This window comes from Lithobates pipiens, unplaced genomic scaffold, assembly GCF_037356315.1.
Source record: "Lithobates pipiens isolate NorthernLeopardFrog02 unplaced genomic scaffold, aLitPip1_a1.2 Scaffold_8, whole genome shotgun sequence".
NCBI classification, from domain to species: domain Eukaryota; kingdom Metazoa; phylum Chordata; class Amphibia; order Anura; family Ranidae; genus Lithobates; species Lithobates pipiens.
This window is the reverse complement of record NW_027507903.1, coordinates 596,196,544-596,214,893: the sequence shown is the minus strand read 5'-3', so window position 1 is coordinate 596,214,893 and position 18,350 is coordinate 596,196,544. Positions and strand designations below refer to the sequence as shown.

The following is an 18,350-nucleotide window of genomic DNA, read 5'->3' as shown; positions in this document are numbered from 1 at the left end:
TCCTGCCAAAACTATGCAGGCACCCTTAAGGAGAAAATCAGTCAGACACTGTTCCCTGCTGAAGGAACCCCTAGCAATCTCTAGAGGAACCTTGAAGTTTCAAGAAATCCTTGTCGAGAAAGGCTAATCTAGTAGTAGTTAGTCAAATTCAACTGGATTTGTCCTGTAATGTTTAAAGAAGCCCCTCCTCCTCCTCCTCCTCCTTCTGCCACACCTCCAGCACCACAGCCACAGCCTAGAAGGAAGCGTGGAAGGAAGACCAGAGTGTGATGACCTGGGTTCAGTTTGGTCTGACAGAACATGAAGCCTGTTGTAGTACCACAGCCTGGGAACATAGATGTCATCTGCTGCTGTTCTGGGTTTCTTGGACTTCAGGACCAGACTTCTCTCCCTCAGACATGTACTCCTCAGGCCTTGCGTTTAAATAGTTGATGTGTGCCCTGGGGGCCAAAGGCTTCGCTAATCTCCCCAGTTTCTCCATCGCTGCCTCCCTCTTTATCTGTTATTGACACCTAAATAAAGTTTTTTTATGTTTGAAGAAATACTTGCGTATGTGTTTTACTTCAAAAAGGTCAGTTTATTTGTGAGCAGGCAGGTACATTTCAAAAATACAAAGTGAAATGAATAACAAGGGGTACCAACACTAAACAACCTCCTTTTAGATTAAAAAATAAAAACCAAATATAAAAAATATAATAATGTTGTTGTGGTAAGTTTACACACAAAACACACCCCAAAAAATGGAAAGATGAGCAAACTGTCAAAAAAGGAGATGTTTTTGAAAAAAAACCCCACAAAATTCACCCAAAAAACAATAAACCAAAAATTAAATTGTGTAGATGTGCCGAATTCAAAAATTGTATTGCTGAAATGAGTAAAAAAGAGTCAGGAAATACGTTCGGGAGAAGTGTGTGTGACTATGAGCATCAAAAGAAGTTCCTTCTTGCAGCATTGTAAAGAACAAGAGAATGCGCTTCATGAAAGAATTTTTAACATTGCAGTGTGATGAATGTGCTATATCGATTACGAGCAGTAGTTTTACCTGAGCGAGTGCTTCCATGTCGGAATTTGATTGTGAGCAAAGCGTGGCACTTTGTCCATCGGAGTAGGCTACACATGATCGGAGTATGTCCGATCGGAGCATTTTGTTGCAAAATTTTACTGGCAAGTTGAAAAAGTTGGTCCGTCGGATATTTCGACGGAAACAGTCTGATGCAGACCACACACAGTCGGAATATCCGACAAAACGCTCTGATTGGAAACATTCCGTCTGAATCTCCGACCATGTGTACAAGGGCTAACAGTGTAAATTTACTCTCCCCTCAAAATAGCTCAACACACAGCCATTAATGTCTAAACCGCTGGCAACAAAGTGTAGATGTCCAAATTGGGCCCAATTATCCATTATTCCTCCCCGGTGTCATGTGACTCATTAGTGTTACAAGGTCTCAGGTGTGAATGGAGAGCAGGTGTGTTAAATTTGGTGTTTTCGCTCTCACTCTCTCATATTGCTCACTGGAAGCTCAACATGGCACTTCATGGCAAAGAACTCTGAGGATCTGAAAAAAAGAATTGTTGCTCTACATAAAGATGGCCTAGGCTATAAGAAGATTGCCAAGACCCTGGAACTGAGCTGCAGCACGGTGGCCAAGGCCTTGTCATGGCCAACCAAAGAAGTTGAGTGCAGGTGCTCGGGTCAAATCCAGAGGTTGTCTTTGGGAAATAGATGTATGAGTGCTGCCAACATTGCTGCAGAGTTTGAAATGGTGGGGTGTCAGCCTGTCATTGCTCAGACCATACACTGCACACTGCATTAAATTCATCCCAGAAGGAAGCCTCTTCTAAAGATGATGCACAAGAAAGCCCGAAAACATGTATGAATGTATTTGGTTCAGATGGTGTCAAGTGTGTATGGCAGCAACCAAGTGAGAATTACAAAGACAAGTTTGTCTTGCCTACAATCAAGCGTGGTGGTGGGAGTGTCATGGTCTGGGGCTGCATGAGTGCTGCAGGCACTGGGGAGCTACAGTTCATTGAGGGAACCATGAATGCCAACATATACTATGACATACTGAAGCAGAGCATGATCCCCTCCCTTCAGAGACTGGGCCGCAGAGCAGTATTCCAACATGATAACGTCCCCAAACACACCTCCAAGATGACCATTGCCTTGCTAAAGAAGCTGAGGGTAAAGTTGATGGACTGGCAAGTATGTCCCCAGACCTAAACCCTATTGAGCATCTGTGGGGAATCCTCAAACGGAAGGTGGAGGAGCACAAGGTCTCTAACATCCACCAGCTCCATGATGTCGTGATGGAGGAGCAGAAGAGGACTCCAGTGCCAACCTGTGAAGCTCTGGTGGACTCCATGCCCAAGAGGGTTAAGGCAGTGCTGCAAAATAATGGTGGCCACACAAAATATTGGCACTTAGGGGTGTACTCGCTTATGTTGCCAATATTTTAGACATTAATAGCTGTGTGTTGAGTTATTTTGAGGGGACAGCAAATTTACACTGTTATACAATCTGTACATTCACTAATTTACATTGTAGCAAAGTGTAATTTATTCAGTGCTGTCACACGAAAAGATATAATAAAACATTTACAAAAATGTGAGGGGTGTACTCACTTTCGTGAGATATTGTACATGCTAAAATCAGCATTTTCTTTTTTATTATTTAGAACCCCCAAACATTATATATTTTATGAAAGCAGAATTTTTTATGATGCCTATTTTCGCAACTGTTTACCGAATGCAAATTTTCAGTAAACACAATATAATACCCGTTTTTTTAATAAAATATAAAAGCGGATGTTGTTTTAACCAGTTCCTGACTGGCGCACGCCAATGTACATCAGCAGAATGGCACGGTCAGGCATATTGGCATACAGGTATGTCCATTTCTATATGCCACCCTGCCAGCGCGCTTGCGTGCCAGTCGGGACACCCCTGAGTCCGGTCGCGGGTCCTGCGAGCTCAATTGCCGCGAGGATACCCACGATTGTCTCATGGGGGGGCTGAACGGAGAGATGCCATTGTAAACAGCATCTCCCCATTCTGCCTAGCAACAAGTGACGCTGATCTCGGCTCCATGTGATTGGAGCAGAGATCATTGTTCACTAACACAAAGCCCAGCCCCCCACAGTTAGTAACACACCCCTAGGAACACTTAATGCCTACACTGCCACCCCTGGTTAACCCCTTCACTGCTAGTGTCATTTACACAAGAATCAGTGCATTTGTATAGCACTGATTGCTGTATAAATGACAATGGTCCCAAAAATGTGTCAAAAATGTCTGATGCATTCGCCATAATGTCGCAGTCACAATAAAAATCGCTGATCACCGCCATTATTAGTAAAAAAATAATTATTAATAAAAATGCCATAAAACTATCCCCTATTTTGTAAACGCTATAACTTTTGTGTAAACCAATCAATAATCGCTTATTGTGATTTTTTTTACCAAAAATATGTAGAAGAATACGTATCGGCCTAAACTGAGGGAAAAAACTTTTTTTTATATATATTTTTGGGGGATAGTTATTATAACAAAAAGTAATAAATAATGTGTTTTTTTCAAAATTGTCGCTCTATTTTTGTTTATAGCACAAAAAATAAAAACCACAGGAGTGATCAAATACCACCAAAAGAAAGCTCTATTTGTGGGAAAAAAAGGACATCAATTTTGTTTGGGAGCCACGTCGCACAATCGCGCAATTGTCAGTTAAATCGACGCAGTGGCAAATCGCAAAAAGTGGTCTGGTCTTAAGCCAGCAAAATGGTCCGGTTTGAAAGTGGTTAAATAAATAGGCACCAAACATGTCAAGATTTAAAACTGTAAACATGTAAAAGATTTTAAAACTGCGCATGCCTGGTAAATGGCAACAAACTATGGTACCTACAGCTGTCTGTAGGTGACACTTTCAAAGCCTTTACAGGTTGTCAGTTCAAAGTTAATCGCAAATTATTGCCAGAGAATTATGGGCAGGGTTTGCCTGACACCCATTGAGCAGTTCAAAAGCCTGACAACACTTGGCCCTACTCTTAAAAATGTAGATCTTTTCTTAAAAATGTAATGTTATCACAATAACCATATCGTACAAGCAGAAATTAATATATTTTTTCTTTTAGGCAAATCTCAGTGGGATGAGCCAGATGGTAAATTCTGGAATAGCCAAGCATTTGGCAGATACATTTCCTTGGAGGCTACAGCTTACGCCTTGCTGACTCTCCTGCAATTGGAGGAGTATGATCTGGCAGATTCTGTTGCTCATTGGCTAATTAGATCACATGTTGATGGCGATCAATATGGATCAACACAGGTGAATAAGACGTCATATACCTGCTTACCTATAACTCTAGGCAAACATTTATATATTTAAACAATAAGAGAGAAAAAAATAATTTTAAAAAACAAGCGCGCTCCCACTATTTCTCTCACCTCGGCGCTAAATGGTTTAAAAGCTCAATGTAAAAAGAAAAAGAAAAAATAATAATAGACAAATGGACAGGTTTACACCTGAGACAGCAGCTACTTAAAAAATATACATAAACATAGACAAATTGATTATTAATAATTCACACTTTACAGAGGTAAATGATGAAAACAATAATAATCCAAGCATATATACCCTCCCAAAAATACATAAGGATGCTCAGGACCCTCCACCGAGACCCATTGTTAATGGGATCGGGTCGGTATCAGCTAGATTGGGGGAGTATCTGGATACATTTTTACAGGCGAGCGTAATCTCAACCAAAGCCTATTTAAAGGATACTAAAAATCTGTTACAAGATTTAGAGGGTATCTCTTTGAGTGGTGTAGGAGAAGTTTATCTCGTCACTTCTGATGTGGCGAGTCTTTATACCATAATCCAGCATGAAGATGCACTACTGGCCCTAAATTGGGCACTTAGTAAGAGAGAAGATCTCCCTCATACTCAGAAGATTTTTTTGCGAAACGCATTAGATTTTTGTTTAGGTCATAATTATTTTTGGTTTGCAGGTAAATTTTACACTCAGAAGAGGGGCGTGGCTATGGGCGCGAAATTCGCGCCCAGCCTCGCGAACCTCTTCATGAGTGAATGGGAGGATAAAGCAGTGTTCCGTAATAGGAGAACAGAGCTACTTTTTTATGAACGCTACATAGATGACCTGATCCTGATATGGACAGGTACTGAAGCATCTCTGGTCTCTTATTTGGAACAGCTGAATGAGAATACTTATAACATCAGGTTATCCAGTGTGTGGAGTAAGGAGTTTATTAACTTCTTAGATGTCACTATTTTTCGTGTGGGTGATCAATTGCAGACAAAAGTCTTTTTTAAAACCACTGACAGGAACAGCTACCTTCCTATACATAGTGGTCATCACCCACTTTGGCTGAGGAATATTCCTAAGGGGCAGATGATGAGGGTGAGGAGAAATTGCTCTACCCTAGAGGGCTTTGATGAGCAAGTGATTGTGCTGAAAAATAGATTTTTAGATAAAGGCTATAAAAGCTCCCATCTGGATGCTGTAGTAGAGCAAGTTCGGTCAACCCCGCGGGAAGTATGTCTAAGTAATGCACCTAAGGGTACAAAAAATAATGACCATGAGTGGGGCTTTGTTACGTCATTTCATTCACAGTATCGCCAGGTTGAAAGTATTTTTGAGACTCACTGGCATATACTGTGCATGGATAGAACATTGAGCCGGGTGTTGCCCCCCAGACCTAAATTCATTTATCGAAAAGCCCCCAGTTATGGAGACTCTGTGGTTAAGAAAATTCTAGATCCACCTGAACGGTTACCGTCCTTTTGGGACAAGAATGGCTTTTACGCCTGTAGAAAGTGTAAACCTTGCAGGGAGGTGGGCTGTCCTTTGAGGGGTATTGAGACATTTACATCCCTTATTAATGATCGGACATTTTCTATCAAACATTTCATTACATGTAATACTACACATGTAGTATATGCATTGACCTGCCCATGTGGGTTAATGTATATAGGGCGTACTAAACGGCCACTAAAAGTTAGAATAGCCGAGCATGTATATAACATACGTATCGGGTATAAAGACCATAATGTTTCCCTCCATTTTAAATTACATCATGCTCGGGATCCATCAGGTTTAAAATTTTGGGGGATTGACCATATTGGACCCAATTGGAGGGGTTCCAATATGGTCAGGGAATTGTCTAAGAAGGAAACTCAGTGGATTTATTTGACCGGAAGTCTTGCACCTCGTGGGTTAAATATTGATTTAGATGTGAATTGTTTCATTAGCGATGATTAGATATGATTGATATTTTTTAAATTGTGTATTTCGTCTTTATCTATTTTGTATTTTTTATTTGTAATATTTTATTTTTATTTTTATTTATTTTATTTTTTTATTTTTATTTTTATTTTTATTTTTTTATTTTTATTTTTTTATTTTTTTATTTTTTATTTCTATTTTTATTTTATTTTATTTTTTCCTTATTTTTATTATATAATATTTTTTACTATATATTTCTTTATGGGTGACCACAGTAGAGAGAAGAATTACACTCTGCAGCGCAAATATAGGCTGTTTTTTTGGTTATTTTCAGCACTATTTCATTATGGTGCTCCCTGTGCTCTCTCTTTTTTCCTTCTTCCTGTTTTGTGTCACCGTAGGTAAATGTGCATTAGTGTTTTGGAACATTTTAAAATATTCTAGTGAGGTTTAATTATATGATGAATGTTATACTAAGATCTGTTAAAAGTCTGACTTTCAGTGACTTTCCATCATCAATGAAAAGAAATATGGCATATAGATATATTTGCTAAGTTTATATTGCATGGAGAGCTTTTGTGTCTCTCTATACAGAAGATCCATAGCCTGATGGCAAATGCAGTCTCCGCCCACCCTTGTTTCTGATAGGTTAGAGGGTCTGGGTGGTCTGATTCGCTGATAGCCATGTAGAGGGCGGGATTATGTGATATTTAAATCCGGAACGCCGCGCCGTTAAGCCACGCCCCTTTGACAAAGTCGAATGACGAAACCGGTCAGGGATTGGCTGTACGGCGACCGGAAGTGATGCTTATGCAGGCTGTGACTGGGACAATACACAAACGAAGGAATAGAAGCCCTGTTACAAGTACACACAGTGATTCAGGTATTTGCCTGGCTAATGTAAACAGCTGAATAGGGCTGGTGGTGTCAAGTGTCTGCCATCTGTTTGTGTGATCTGCCACAAGTATCAGCTATGCTTGGAGATTTTTATTGTGGAGAATGCTGAATGTTCACTGCATCTGCCAAATGAGATACTGTTTTTAAATGTGAATAAATTGAAAATTTGAGAAGATCTACTCGATGTGGAGCTTATCTTTTTCCATGTGCTGCTGCTGAGGTATGGAGGTGTAATATGAAGTGAATGTGTACGTCCAACACATAGAATCACTGTCTTTATACTATTGGAAGACGGGATCGTATAATCTGAAGTGGTTGTGCTGATAAGGTTCTTTCTTGAGGAATTTCTGGTGAGTTTAACCCCCTGTGGGAGTGTGGAGCACCGTGTGGAGGAATTAGTGTGAAGTGCACCTATTTTTCTACCATTTCTCACTGGAGTCACTCACTACGGCCCCCTTTGCTTTGGACTTATTCACTTCCTTAAATCTTCTGTTGCATTCAGAGCACTGGAATTGTTGGACTGATTATTTGAGTCTGATCGATTAATCTTACTGATCAAATTATTCTGGTTATTCACATGTTATGTCTTAATATAGAAAAAGTTATTGTGTTGATGACACAGAACTGATAGAAGCGCTGCTTGGATTATTATTGTTTTCATCATTTACCTCTGTAAAGTGTGAATTATTAATAATCAATTTGTCAACATTTATATATACAGATAAAATACGAATATGGAAGATGTTTTAACTGCTAAAGGATTTGTTTTTCTATCCATCCAGTCCTGAGATTTACATAGCCCTGGCAGAGTGAGGGACCTGATTTTTCTCTGATGTACTTAAAGTAGATCTCTGCCCACCATCCCCCTTTTTTTTCACTTCCCCTTACAGGGTGATCCATTTTGCAGGTTTTTCGATACTCACCTAGGCTGGATGACTCGTGCAAGCAAGTCTGTGGTGCCTCCCACCCTGGGTCTGGAAGTTTGGAGAAACTTCTAGAGGTTAGTGGGCGGAGGCTAGGAGGGTCATTCTGCATACTCAGGGGAGCTTGGCCAAACCCCAAGCAGTGGGACAGGAATGGTGGCTAAGCAGCCCTTAAAGTATAAGTCCACCCTAAAACTAAAATCCCTGCATCTACATACATCAACGATCTAACACTAACCTATTTAGCCCGGTAAAGAAAAGATCAGTATACATACCTTTTCTACAAGCGATCTGACCCATTCCCACACTGAGCTGTCATCTGTGGCTTCGCTGTGGAGGGGGGTGCAGAGGACACAACTGACAACGGAAGCCCCATATTAACTCTATGGGTGAAGACACTCCCCATTCATTTCACAGAAGTTGTCAGATGAGTCCTCTGCCGAGCTTCCACCTCTGGATGATCGGGTTGTATCAGGTTCAGAAAAGGTATGTATACAGATATTTCTTTACAGGGCTAGATAGGTTAGTGTTAGAATGTGCATGTCTGTAGATGCAGGGATTTTAGTTTTAGGGTGGACTTACACTTTAAGTATGGATGAGTCATGCTGGCAGGAAGAGTCGAGTGGAAGATAGAGAGGGAGTGCTGAGGAATCTGTCAGTGGCCTTGAGGGGCCCTTTAGGTCTAGGGGAGGCCCTACAGGCCAGAGGCTTGGGCTGGCTCAGGAAGGATCCTGTCTGCAGTGTGGTGTGATTGGGACCACCAGCTGGGAGCAAGGAGAGGGCACTGAGTACATCAGCACACTGAGGAACACTACAAGGGGAAAATATGCCGTATGTAGTCAGTTTTCTGGAGAAACAGCAGTGTGCTTCACCCCTTCATCCTTGTCCTGAGAGATCTCCAGAGCAGCCAGGAGGGCTGGTAGGACCTGCTGAGTAGTGGAGCTGGGACCAGATCCAGAGAAGGAGGGGATACACTCCTGCAAGCAGTTACTTTAAGTTTGTGCTGCTTTTCCAGAAGGGCCCAGGGCCCTTAGTCTGTAATGGACTTTTGCTATTAATCTACAAAGGACCGTGAGTTTATACAGAAGGAAGCAGTTCAGGATTTTTGTACAGAGAGAGGAAGATTGTCCCCAAATGTTGCTGTGTTCACCATCTGCTGGGCATCCCATAAATCCCTTCACACATCCAAGTTGTTATCCACTAATAAAAACATCAAAAGCAAGTTATAGGACTGACCTCTTGTGTCTGGCTGCAAGTAAAAAAATGCATGTTGCCTGGCTGTGCAGAGGTAAGAGTGTCAGTTGCCTGTGGCCCCTACGGGGGTAGTTCTACATTAGCATACAAGCACTGCAGCATAGCTAATTGGCTTCTTGTACTGCTTCTCACTCCCCCTGAGTTTTGTACAGGAGATCACAAGAGGCTGATACCAGGTCAAATTCAGGTACTTAGGTAAATGTCTTTCCTGCAACCACAGTGTTGACAGGGGAATCCCTCCCGCCGAGCCTTTATGTTCTCCCGGGAGGTGGGTTGGCGGGGGTGCCGACCCTGCCAAGAGAAGACATGGATTATTGCTAGAAGCTATAACAACAATAATTGCATGTAAAATCAGGCAGGCTGGTTTTACTCAAGTTGATCGATCAACTTGGGTACATTTAGCCTACCCATACGTCGTTCAAATCTCTGCCGAAACAATGTATTAAATAATTCAGAAATATATTAGTCTGTGTTTATATATCTGCCTGGAATTTAATAAAAGATGAGATGTACCCAGTAGTAATAATGCCACCTGCTCTATAAAGCTAAATTATTTTCAATAATAATCATGAGTAAATTAAGCATTAAGCAAATAATAATAGACAGTGACAGTTTTAGTCAGTATAGTGTCCCCTTTTGAATGTTCTTGGGTTAGAAGTTTCCCCTTACATTGGAAGTAAGTGGAATAGTGGCCCATCACACTGGTGGTCAGTGGGATAAGGACCTCCTCACTTTTGTAAACAGTGGGAAAAATGTCCCTCCTACAGACAACTGGAAAGTAGCTTTTGTGCCACCACTGATATTGATGTAATTGGTTGGTTACTTGAGAGACACAAGGAGAGGTTTAACTTTTTCTATTAGAATGACACTGTTGTGATCTGCCAAAACAATTAAGGCACCATTAGGCAGAAAATCAGTAGGAAACTGTTCCTTACTGAAAGAAACCCTAGAAAATTCTGGAGGAACCCAAAGGTTTCATGTAATCCGTGTCTAGAAAGACTAATGTGGTGGTTACTTTTTCCCACAAGAATTACTTTTTTGTGTCCTGCCAAAACTATGCAGGCACCCTTAAGGAGAAAATCAGTCAGACACTGTTCCCTGCTGAAGGAACCCCTAGCAATCTCTAGAGGAACCTTGAAGTTTCAAGAAATCCTTGTCGAGAAAGGCTAATCTAGTAGTAGTTAGTCAAATTCAACTGGATTTGTCCTGTAATGTTTAAAGAAGATTTGCTACTCATCCAAATAGTATAATTGCTGTAAAAATGTTGTCACAAACCTATCACATTATTTATATACCTTCCTCAGCAATTTGACAAGAATTTACACCTTTTGCCTTGTAATTCAAACAATAACACCTATCCCATCTGCCTGTTTCTAGACAATCGTCATGGTGTTTGAATCTTTGGCCAAGTACCAAGAGGCCAGGGAAAATAAGATGGTGTTGGACATGGATATATCCGTCCACCTTCCTGGGAGGAGAGACCCTACTAAATACCGCCTTAATCTGCAAAATAATCTAAATGCCCGATCTGAAGAGGTAAGACCCATGTGAAGACTTTGAAGGCAGTATTTGCAATGCCATGTTATTTTTATCTAGAGTATGAGAACCTAAAACTATGTGTGTATATGTATTGAATTGATATACCATATATATATAAATAAATATATATATATATATATATATATATATATATATATATATATATATATATATATATATATATATATATATATATATATATATATATATATATATATATATACACACAGTATATTTTAAGACGGAGAGCCTCAAATCCTCAGTCAACAGCTTCTAAAAGTAACCGTCTTTTCTTGGACAATCAAGAGTAGCTTTCTTCAGCAAAGACAAAGCAAATAGTCCATAATTCTGGTATAACCAAAAGGGTTCCCATCTGCTTTGGGGTATAAAGGCAAATGCAGTCTAATTTCTCCACTGTTCTGCAGGTGGCGCTTGTTCACAGCAGCAATGCAGGTGGAGGGGAAAGTTGAGAGGAACTGGGTTATGGTTTCCTGCATCACATGGAAGCAGCTATCTGATCGAATGCTGACACCCCATGTGGTAGCCATGATGGGTCAGCCACAGTCTATTAAAGATCCTGTCGTGCATTTTGCAAGTGGTTAGCGTAGGGACAGGTCACCGGTCTGTCAGAGAAAGGTTCCTAAGAAGTAGGGAAAGTGCATGGACATGACATCCTTCCTGGAAACCTCCCCATTTGGGTGCAGACCGGCCGAATTCTGCTCCACGAGACAGATGCTGTGGGCAGCTTTGATACATCACTGTACTGTCGCTTTGTTGTTACAACCTGTTAGTGTTTTAAGTTGAGTTTCCTTCCTGCCAAGACTGTTTTGTATTGTTGGACTTCTATAGCCATATATCCTTGTTACTGCATTTGGACTTTGTGTGTTTCTGCCGACCACATCACGCCACACCTACCCACAGGTATAGTAAAAAGACACAGGAGTGCAGCAAAAACTGAATTTCAGTCTCCAGATATTCCACACTTGATTGCAGCTGTGAACCTCTCCACACTACCCCATAGACACCTGCTGATGGCTTCCTGTTGCTTTTCAAGCCTACATTGCAGGTGGGTTAACTCTTTCAGGACCAATGTCCCTGTAATCAGAGGCTCTTTGGAGGCTCTTTCCTACCCAAAGTCTCTCCAAGTCTGTGAATTATGGGTCCCAAATGAGGATTTACCAATCTAGACAGTACTGAAATCTGACCTCTCCTTTCCAATAGGACTACCCCAGAACCCTCTGCACTTTACATGGGTGAGATGACCTGACCGATACCAATGTCTAATTACCTCTCCCTTAAAGGGACCGAAAACCAAATCACTGGCATCCTGTACAATACATACTATATATAAATATACATTTTTCACTCTACTCAATAGTGAAGCAAAGCTAGATAGGATGATTGGTAATGGGTTAGAGTGGGGAAGAAGATATGTAGATAATGTTCACAAGAGGGAGTAGAAAATGTCCTTTTATTAGTGTGAGTAAACAATGCCCCATCTTTGGTATTAGGGGAGGAATAGTGCCCCATTGTTGGTGTCAGTGGGAGGAATTGTACCCCATCATTGGTGTTAGTGGAAGGAATAGTGCCTCAAAGTTTGTGTCATTGGGAGGAATTGTACCCCATCATTGGTGTCATTGGGAGGAATTGTACACCATCTTTGGTGTCAGTGGGAGGAATACTACCCCATCATTGGTGTCATTGGAAGGAATAGTGTCCCATCATTGATGTCTGTTGGTGGAATAGTGTCCCATCATTGGTGTCAGTGAGAGGAATAGTTTGCCATTGTTGGTGTCGTTGGGAGTAATAGTGCTCCATCGTTGGTGTTAGTGGGAGAAATTGTGCCCCATCATTGGTGTTAGTGGAAGAAAAGAAATAGTGCCCCAAATTTTGTGCAATTGGGAGAAATTGTATCTCATCGTTGGTGTTATTGGGTGGAATTGTGCCCCATCATTGGCATTTGTGCGAGGAATAGTGCCCTATCATTGGTGTCTTTGGGAGGAAATGTGTCCCATTGTTGGTGTCAGTGGGAGGAATTGTGCCCCATCATTGGTGTCAGCGAGAGGAATAGTTTGCTATTGTTGGTGTCGGTGGGAAGAATAGGGCTCCATCATTGGTGTCAGTAGGAGGAATAGTACCACCTTTTGGATCTCAGTAGCAGCAAGAATTATGCCCATTGTTGGTGTCAGTGGATGAAATAGTGCCCGGAGTTCCTGATAAAAACAAGCAAATGGCTGCATCCTGCCCACAAGTCACAGTTTGGAGATCACTGACTTAGAGCAAAGAGGAAAAAATAACTTCTAATAAAGCTCCCTCTGGGCAAAACTCAAAGGAAAGAACACTCTAAAAGGATGTTCCAAACAGGGTATAGGATAGGATAGTAGTTATAGGATAGAATAGGATAATTAGTAATGGGCAGAATGAGTAGTGGGTTGGAGTGGGGAAGAAGATGTGTGGATAATGTTCACTTAGAGCAGTGGTCTCCAAACCTTCTAAACAAAAGGCCATTTTACTGTCCTTCAGACTTTAGGGAGGCTAGATTGCGGCAAATGGGAGTAGAAAATGTCTTTTTATCCGTGGGTGTAAACAATGCCCCATTTTTGGTATTAGTGGAGGAATAGGGCCCCATTGTTGGTGTCAGTGAGAGGAATTGTGCCCCATCATTGGTGTTAGTGGGAAGAATAGTGTACCAAAGTTGTGCCATTGGGAGAAATTGTACACCATCACTGGTGTCTTTGAGAGGAATTGCACCCCATCTTTGGTGTCAGTGGGGGAATACTACCCCATCTTTGGTGTCAGTGGGAGGAATACTACCCCATCATAGGTGTCATTGGGAGGAATAGTGCCCCATCATTGATGTCTGTGGGAGGAATAGTGCCCCATCATTGGTGTCATTGGGAGGAATAGTGCCCCATCATTTATGTCTTTGAAAGAAATAGTGCCCCATCATTGGTGTCATTGGGAGGAATTGTGCCCCATTGCTGGTGTCAGTGGGAGGAATTGTGCCCCATCATTGGTGTCAGTGAAAGGAATAGTTTGCCATTGTTGGTGTTGATGGGATGAATAGTACTCCATTGTTGGTTTCAGTGGATGAAATAGTGCCCTGAGTGCCTGATAAAGACAAGTAAAGAGTTACTGCTTGCCCACAAGTCACAGTTTGGAGATCACTGACGTAGAGCAAAGAGGAGAAAATAACTTCTAACTAGGGATGAGCTTCGAGTTCGAGTAGAACTCATGTTCTACTCGAACATTGCCTGTTCGCCTGTTCAGCGAACAGTGAACAATTTGGGCTGTTCGCAGCAAATTCGAAAAGCCGGAACACCCTATACAAGTCTATGGGAGAAATCTAAAGTGCTCATTTTAAAGGGTAATATGCAGATTACTGTCCTAAAAAGTGTTTGGGGACCTGGGTCCTGCCCCAGGGGACATGGATCAATGCAAAAAAAAGTTTTAAAAACGGCCGTTTTTTCAGGAGTAGTGATTTTAATAATGATTAAAGTGAAACAATAAAAGTGTAATATTCCTTTAAATTTCGTAGCTGGGGGGTATCTATAGTATGCCTGTGAAGGGGCGCATGTTTCTGGTGCTTAGAACTGTCGCTGCACAAAGTGTCATTTGTGCAGGAAAAAAAGTCCTTTAAAATCACTTGCGGCTAAATTGTCGGGTCTCCGTAATACAGAGAACACTCAATGAGTGTTCTCTGTATTAGCCGACAATTCATTCATTCTTTGATTAAAAAAAAAAAAAAAAAAAAAGCGTGGGGGTTCCCCTAAATTCAATTACCAGGCCCTTCAGGTCTGACATGGATATTAAGGGGAACCCCGTGTCAAATTTAAAAAAAAAATTGACGTGGGGGTCCCCCCAAGTATCCATACCAGACCCTTCAGGTCTGATATGGATATTAAGGGGAACCCCGCATCAAATAAAAAAAAAAATTGACGTGGGGGTCCCCCTAAAAATCCATATCAGACCCTTTATCCGAGCACGCAACCTGGCAGGCCGCAGGAAAAGAGGGGGGGACGAGAGAGCGCCCCCCCTCCCTCCTGAACCGTACCAGGCCACATACCCTCAACATTGGGAGGATGCTTTGGGGGTCTGTGACCCCTCAAAGCACCTTGTCCCCATGTTGATAAGGACAAGGGCCTCATCCTCACAACCCTGGCCGTTGGGTGACCCCGCCCCCTCTGATGTAACGCAGGTTTCCGTTACATCAGAGGGGGCGGGGTCACCCACACGTCACTGGGGAACCCCTGGCTTCCCTCTCCAGCGTCAGAGGGGCGGGGTCAGGTGACGGGTGGCCCCGCCCTCCCAATATAAGAAACGTCAGCGCTGTGCTCTCTGCAGTGTCTCTGGAGAGGAGACAGAAGACGGATGTATGGACAGCTGATATGGATTTTTAGGGGGACCCCCACGTCAATTTTTTTTTTAAATTTGATGCGGGGGTTCCCCTTAATATCCATATCAGACCTGAAGGGTCTGGTATGGATATTTGGGGGGACCCCCACGTCAATTTTTTTTTTAAATTTGACACGGGGTTCCCCTTAATATCCATGTCAGACCTGAAGGGCCTGGTAATTGAATTTAGGGGAACCCCCACGCTTTTTTTTTTTTTTTTTTTTTTTTTTTTTTTTTAATCAATGAATGAATGAATTGTCGGCTAATACAGAGAACACTCATTGAGTGTTCTCTGTATTACGGAGACCCGACAATTTAGCCGCAAGTGATTTTAAAAGACTTTTTTTTCCTGCACAAATGACACTTTGTGCAGCGACAGTTCTAAGCACCAGAAACATGCGCCCCTTCACAGGCATACTATAGATACCCCCCAGCTACGAAATTTAAAGGAATATTACACTTTTATTGTTTCACTTTAATCATTATTAAAATCACTGCTCCTGAAAAAACGGCCGTTTTTAAAACTTTTTTTTGCATTGATCCATGTCCCCTGGGGCAGGACCCGGGTCCCCAAACACTTTTTAGGACAGTAACTTGCATATTACCCTTTAAAATGAGCACTTTAGATTGTGAATGTTCGAGTCCCATAGACTTTAATAGGGTTCTAAAGTTCACACGAAGTTTAGGTCTGTTCGCAGGTTCTGGTGCGAACCGAACAGGGGGGTGTTCGGCTCATCCCTACTTCTAACAATGCTCTCTCTGGGCAGAGCTCAAAGGTAAGAACACTGTAAATGGATGTTCCAAACAAGTATTAAATATAACCACGGACTAACTATCGCTAACTAATTAGTGATTGTCTGGGAGGCTAAATATTCACAACTTAGTTTATTAAAGCTTCTGCCTCAGACTGTTGAAGCCCTCTCAATGGTAGTTGGCAGGAGCAATCAAAATAGTTTAACTGCTTAAGGACCCCTTTAAGAGCTCTAGGGGGCGAGCGCCCGCGGCATGGCAATGGAGCCGATGTGCGTGCCCGACAGCCACGATGTCTGACGGACACCTGTGATAACTCCTGAGAGAGACAGAACGGAGATCTGTCAATGTAAACAGTCAGATCTCCGATCGGTCTCCTCCTCCCGGCAGTCTATTCCACCACAGTTAGAAACACCTCCCTAGGACACACATTTAACTCCTTGATCACTCCCTAATAATAACCCCTTCTCTGCCAGTGACATTGATACAGTGATCAGTTGCTATTTTTAGCTCTGATTGCTGTATAGATGTCAATGGTCCCAAAAGTGTCCAATCTGTCCAGTTCCCCTAAAAATCGCAGATCACCGCCATTACTAGTAAAAAAATATATATATATAATAAAAAAAAGCCATAAATCTATCCCCTATTTTGTAGATGCTATAACTTTTGCGCAAACAAATCAATATACGCTTATTGCAATTTTTTTTACCAAAAATATGTAGAATAATAAATATCAGCCTAAAATGAAGTAGAAATGTGTTTTTTTGGAACATATTTATTATAGAAAAAAGCTAAATTGTCAGTCTTTTTTTGTTTATAGCACAAAAAATAAAAACCGCAGAGGTGATCAAATACCACCAAAAGAAAACTCTATTTGTGTGGAAAAATGGACATAGATTTTGTTTGAGTACAACGTCGATCAGTAATTTTTGAAAAACTCAGAAAGATGAAAAAATTTAAGCCGACTAAAGTCAGGGGTGCCCAACCAGTGGCCCGGGGGCCACATGTGGCCCATGGAGCCCTCTGATGTGGCCCTCGACCTCCTGCTCTAAGATGGCAGGTTAGCAAGCCCAGATCACGGGTTGCCGACCAGCCATACCAGAGCAGCAGTTTTATGAATGAAGCCACTGGTAGTGGAAGCAAGTGGCTGCGGAGCAGAACCACATAAGCCAATGCTTCCTGTATGGTGTCCGCTCCTGTCATAGGCGGAGTGATACCAAATGCACTCCGCCTGGGACAGCAACAGCCAGCGATACCAGAATGGAAGGCAGTTATTAAAGGTACGTTTACTACTAAATTCACAGTATATATGGATATATCTGTTTGCAGTGGTTACTGGGCTGCTTTCAAACTGATCTGCAGGTGCAGTGCATATGCGGGTTACCTGCATTGAGCCATAGACTTCTGTTATTACCTGCGGGTTTGTTGTGCCTTCAGAAAATGCGCCACACCTGCAGAATATAATAGAAGTTTATGGCAAAGTGCAGCTAACCCGCAGAAAATCCACAGGTTCACTGAGCTGCACCTGCGCTTTGGGCAAATCGCAGTACATCAGTCCGACCCAATGGGACTTACTATTCACCTCTATGGAGCAGCAGATGTAAACGGACTTGTGTCTGTTTACATCTGCCTACCTAAAAAAAAAAAAAATAGAAAGGGATCTGCCCCTTCCATCTGGGCGAATCAGATTGGATCAGAGGGCCCATAGAGTAGAGTGGGCTGTGTCTGTGGACACGGACCTGTCATCCTCCCGCTCCCCTAATTGTGGCCCGCGACCAGTTACCAATTCACTTAAGTGGCCCCCGCTCTTCAAAAGGTTGGGTACCCCTGGTCTAAATGTTTTGAGTAAATCTATCTAATCCAACTAAGGATGCCATTACTTAAAGGATGATTTAAAGTTATACTAAAGATATTTTTTTTTCTTTTAAAATATGAAAGATGTTATACTTGTGGGTATATAGGGATGTGGGTGGTTAGAACAGTTAGTGGGGCATTTTTTCCCTTAATGCAGGGACTGTACTATATGTAGGTAAAAAAAAAAACATTTTGACTCTAAAACCACTTTAAGGTCAAGAATGGGTGATCGATGTGAATTCACATGATGCAGCAGGTTTGTGCAGAGGGGTCTCCATGAGTGGTGGATAACAGATGGTAAAGCTATTATAACTATGCAGAAATGTGATCTCTTTTCTCCCTACAGACAAACATAAATCGTGATTTTGTGGTGAAAGCGAAGGGGAGGGGGCGAGCTTCTCTAACAGTGAGTTTATGGAGTTTATGAATTTTGTCAATTGCCAATTTATATCTTTACAAAAAAGTGTGGAAGGTTTTTTTAGTGCATGAAGAAAAC

General features: G+C 41.8%; 1 protein-coding gene across 1 annotated transcript in view; it reads left to right on the top strand.

The window, feature by feature from the left end:
* The window catches only part of LOC143962295 (complement C3-like), a 324,990-nt gene that overhangs the window by 265,109 nt on the left and 41,531 nt on the right, over positions 1 to 18,350 (top strand). Inside the window, exons 26-28 of the mRNA XM_077471597.1 lie at positions 4,134 to 4,324; positions 10,694 to 10,852; positions 18,201 to 18,260. Coding sequence (XP_077327723.1) covers positions 4,134 to 4,324; positions 10,694 to 10,852; positions 18,201 to 18,260 — 410 coding nt within the window. The remainder of the gene's footprint in view (positions 1 to 4,133; positions 4,325 to 10,693; positions 10,853 to 18,200; positions 18,261 to 18,350) is intronic.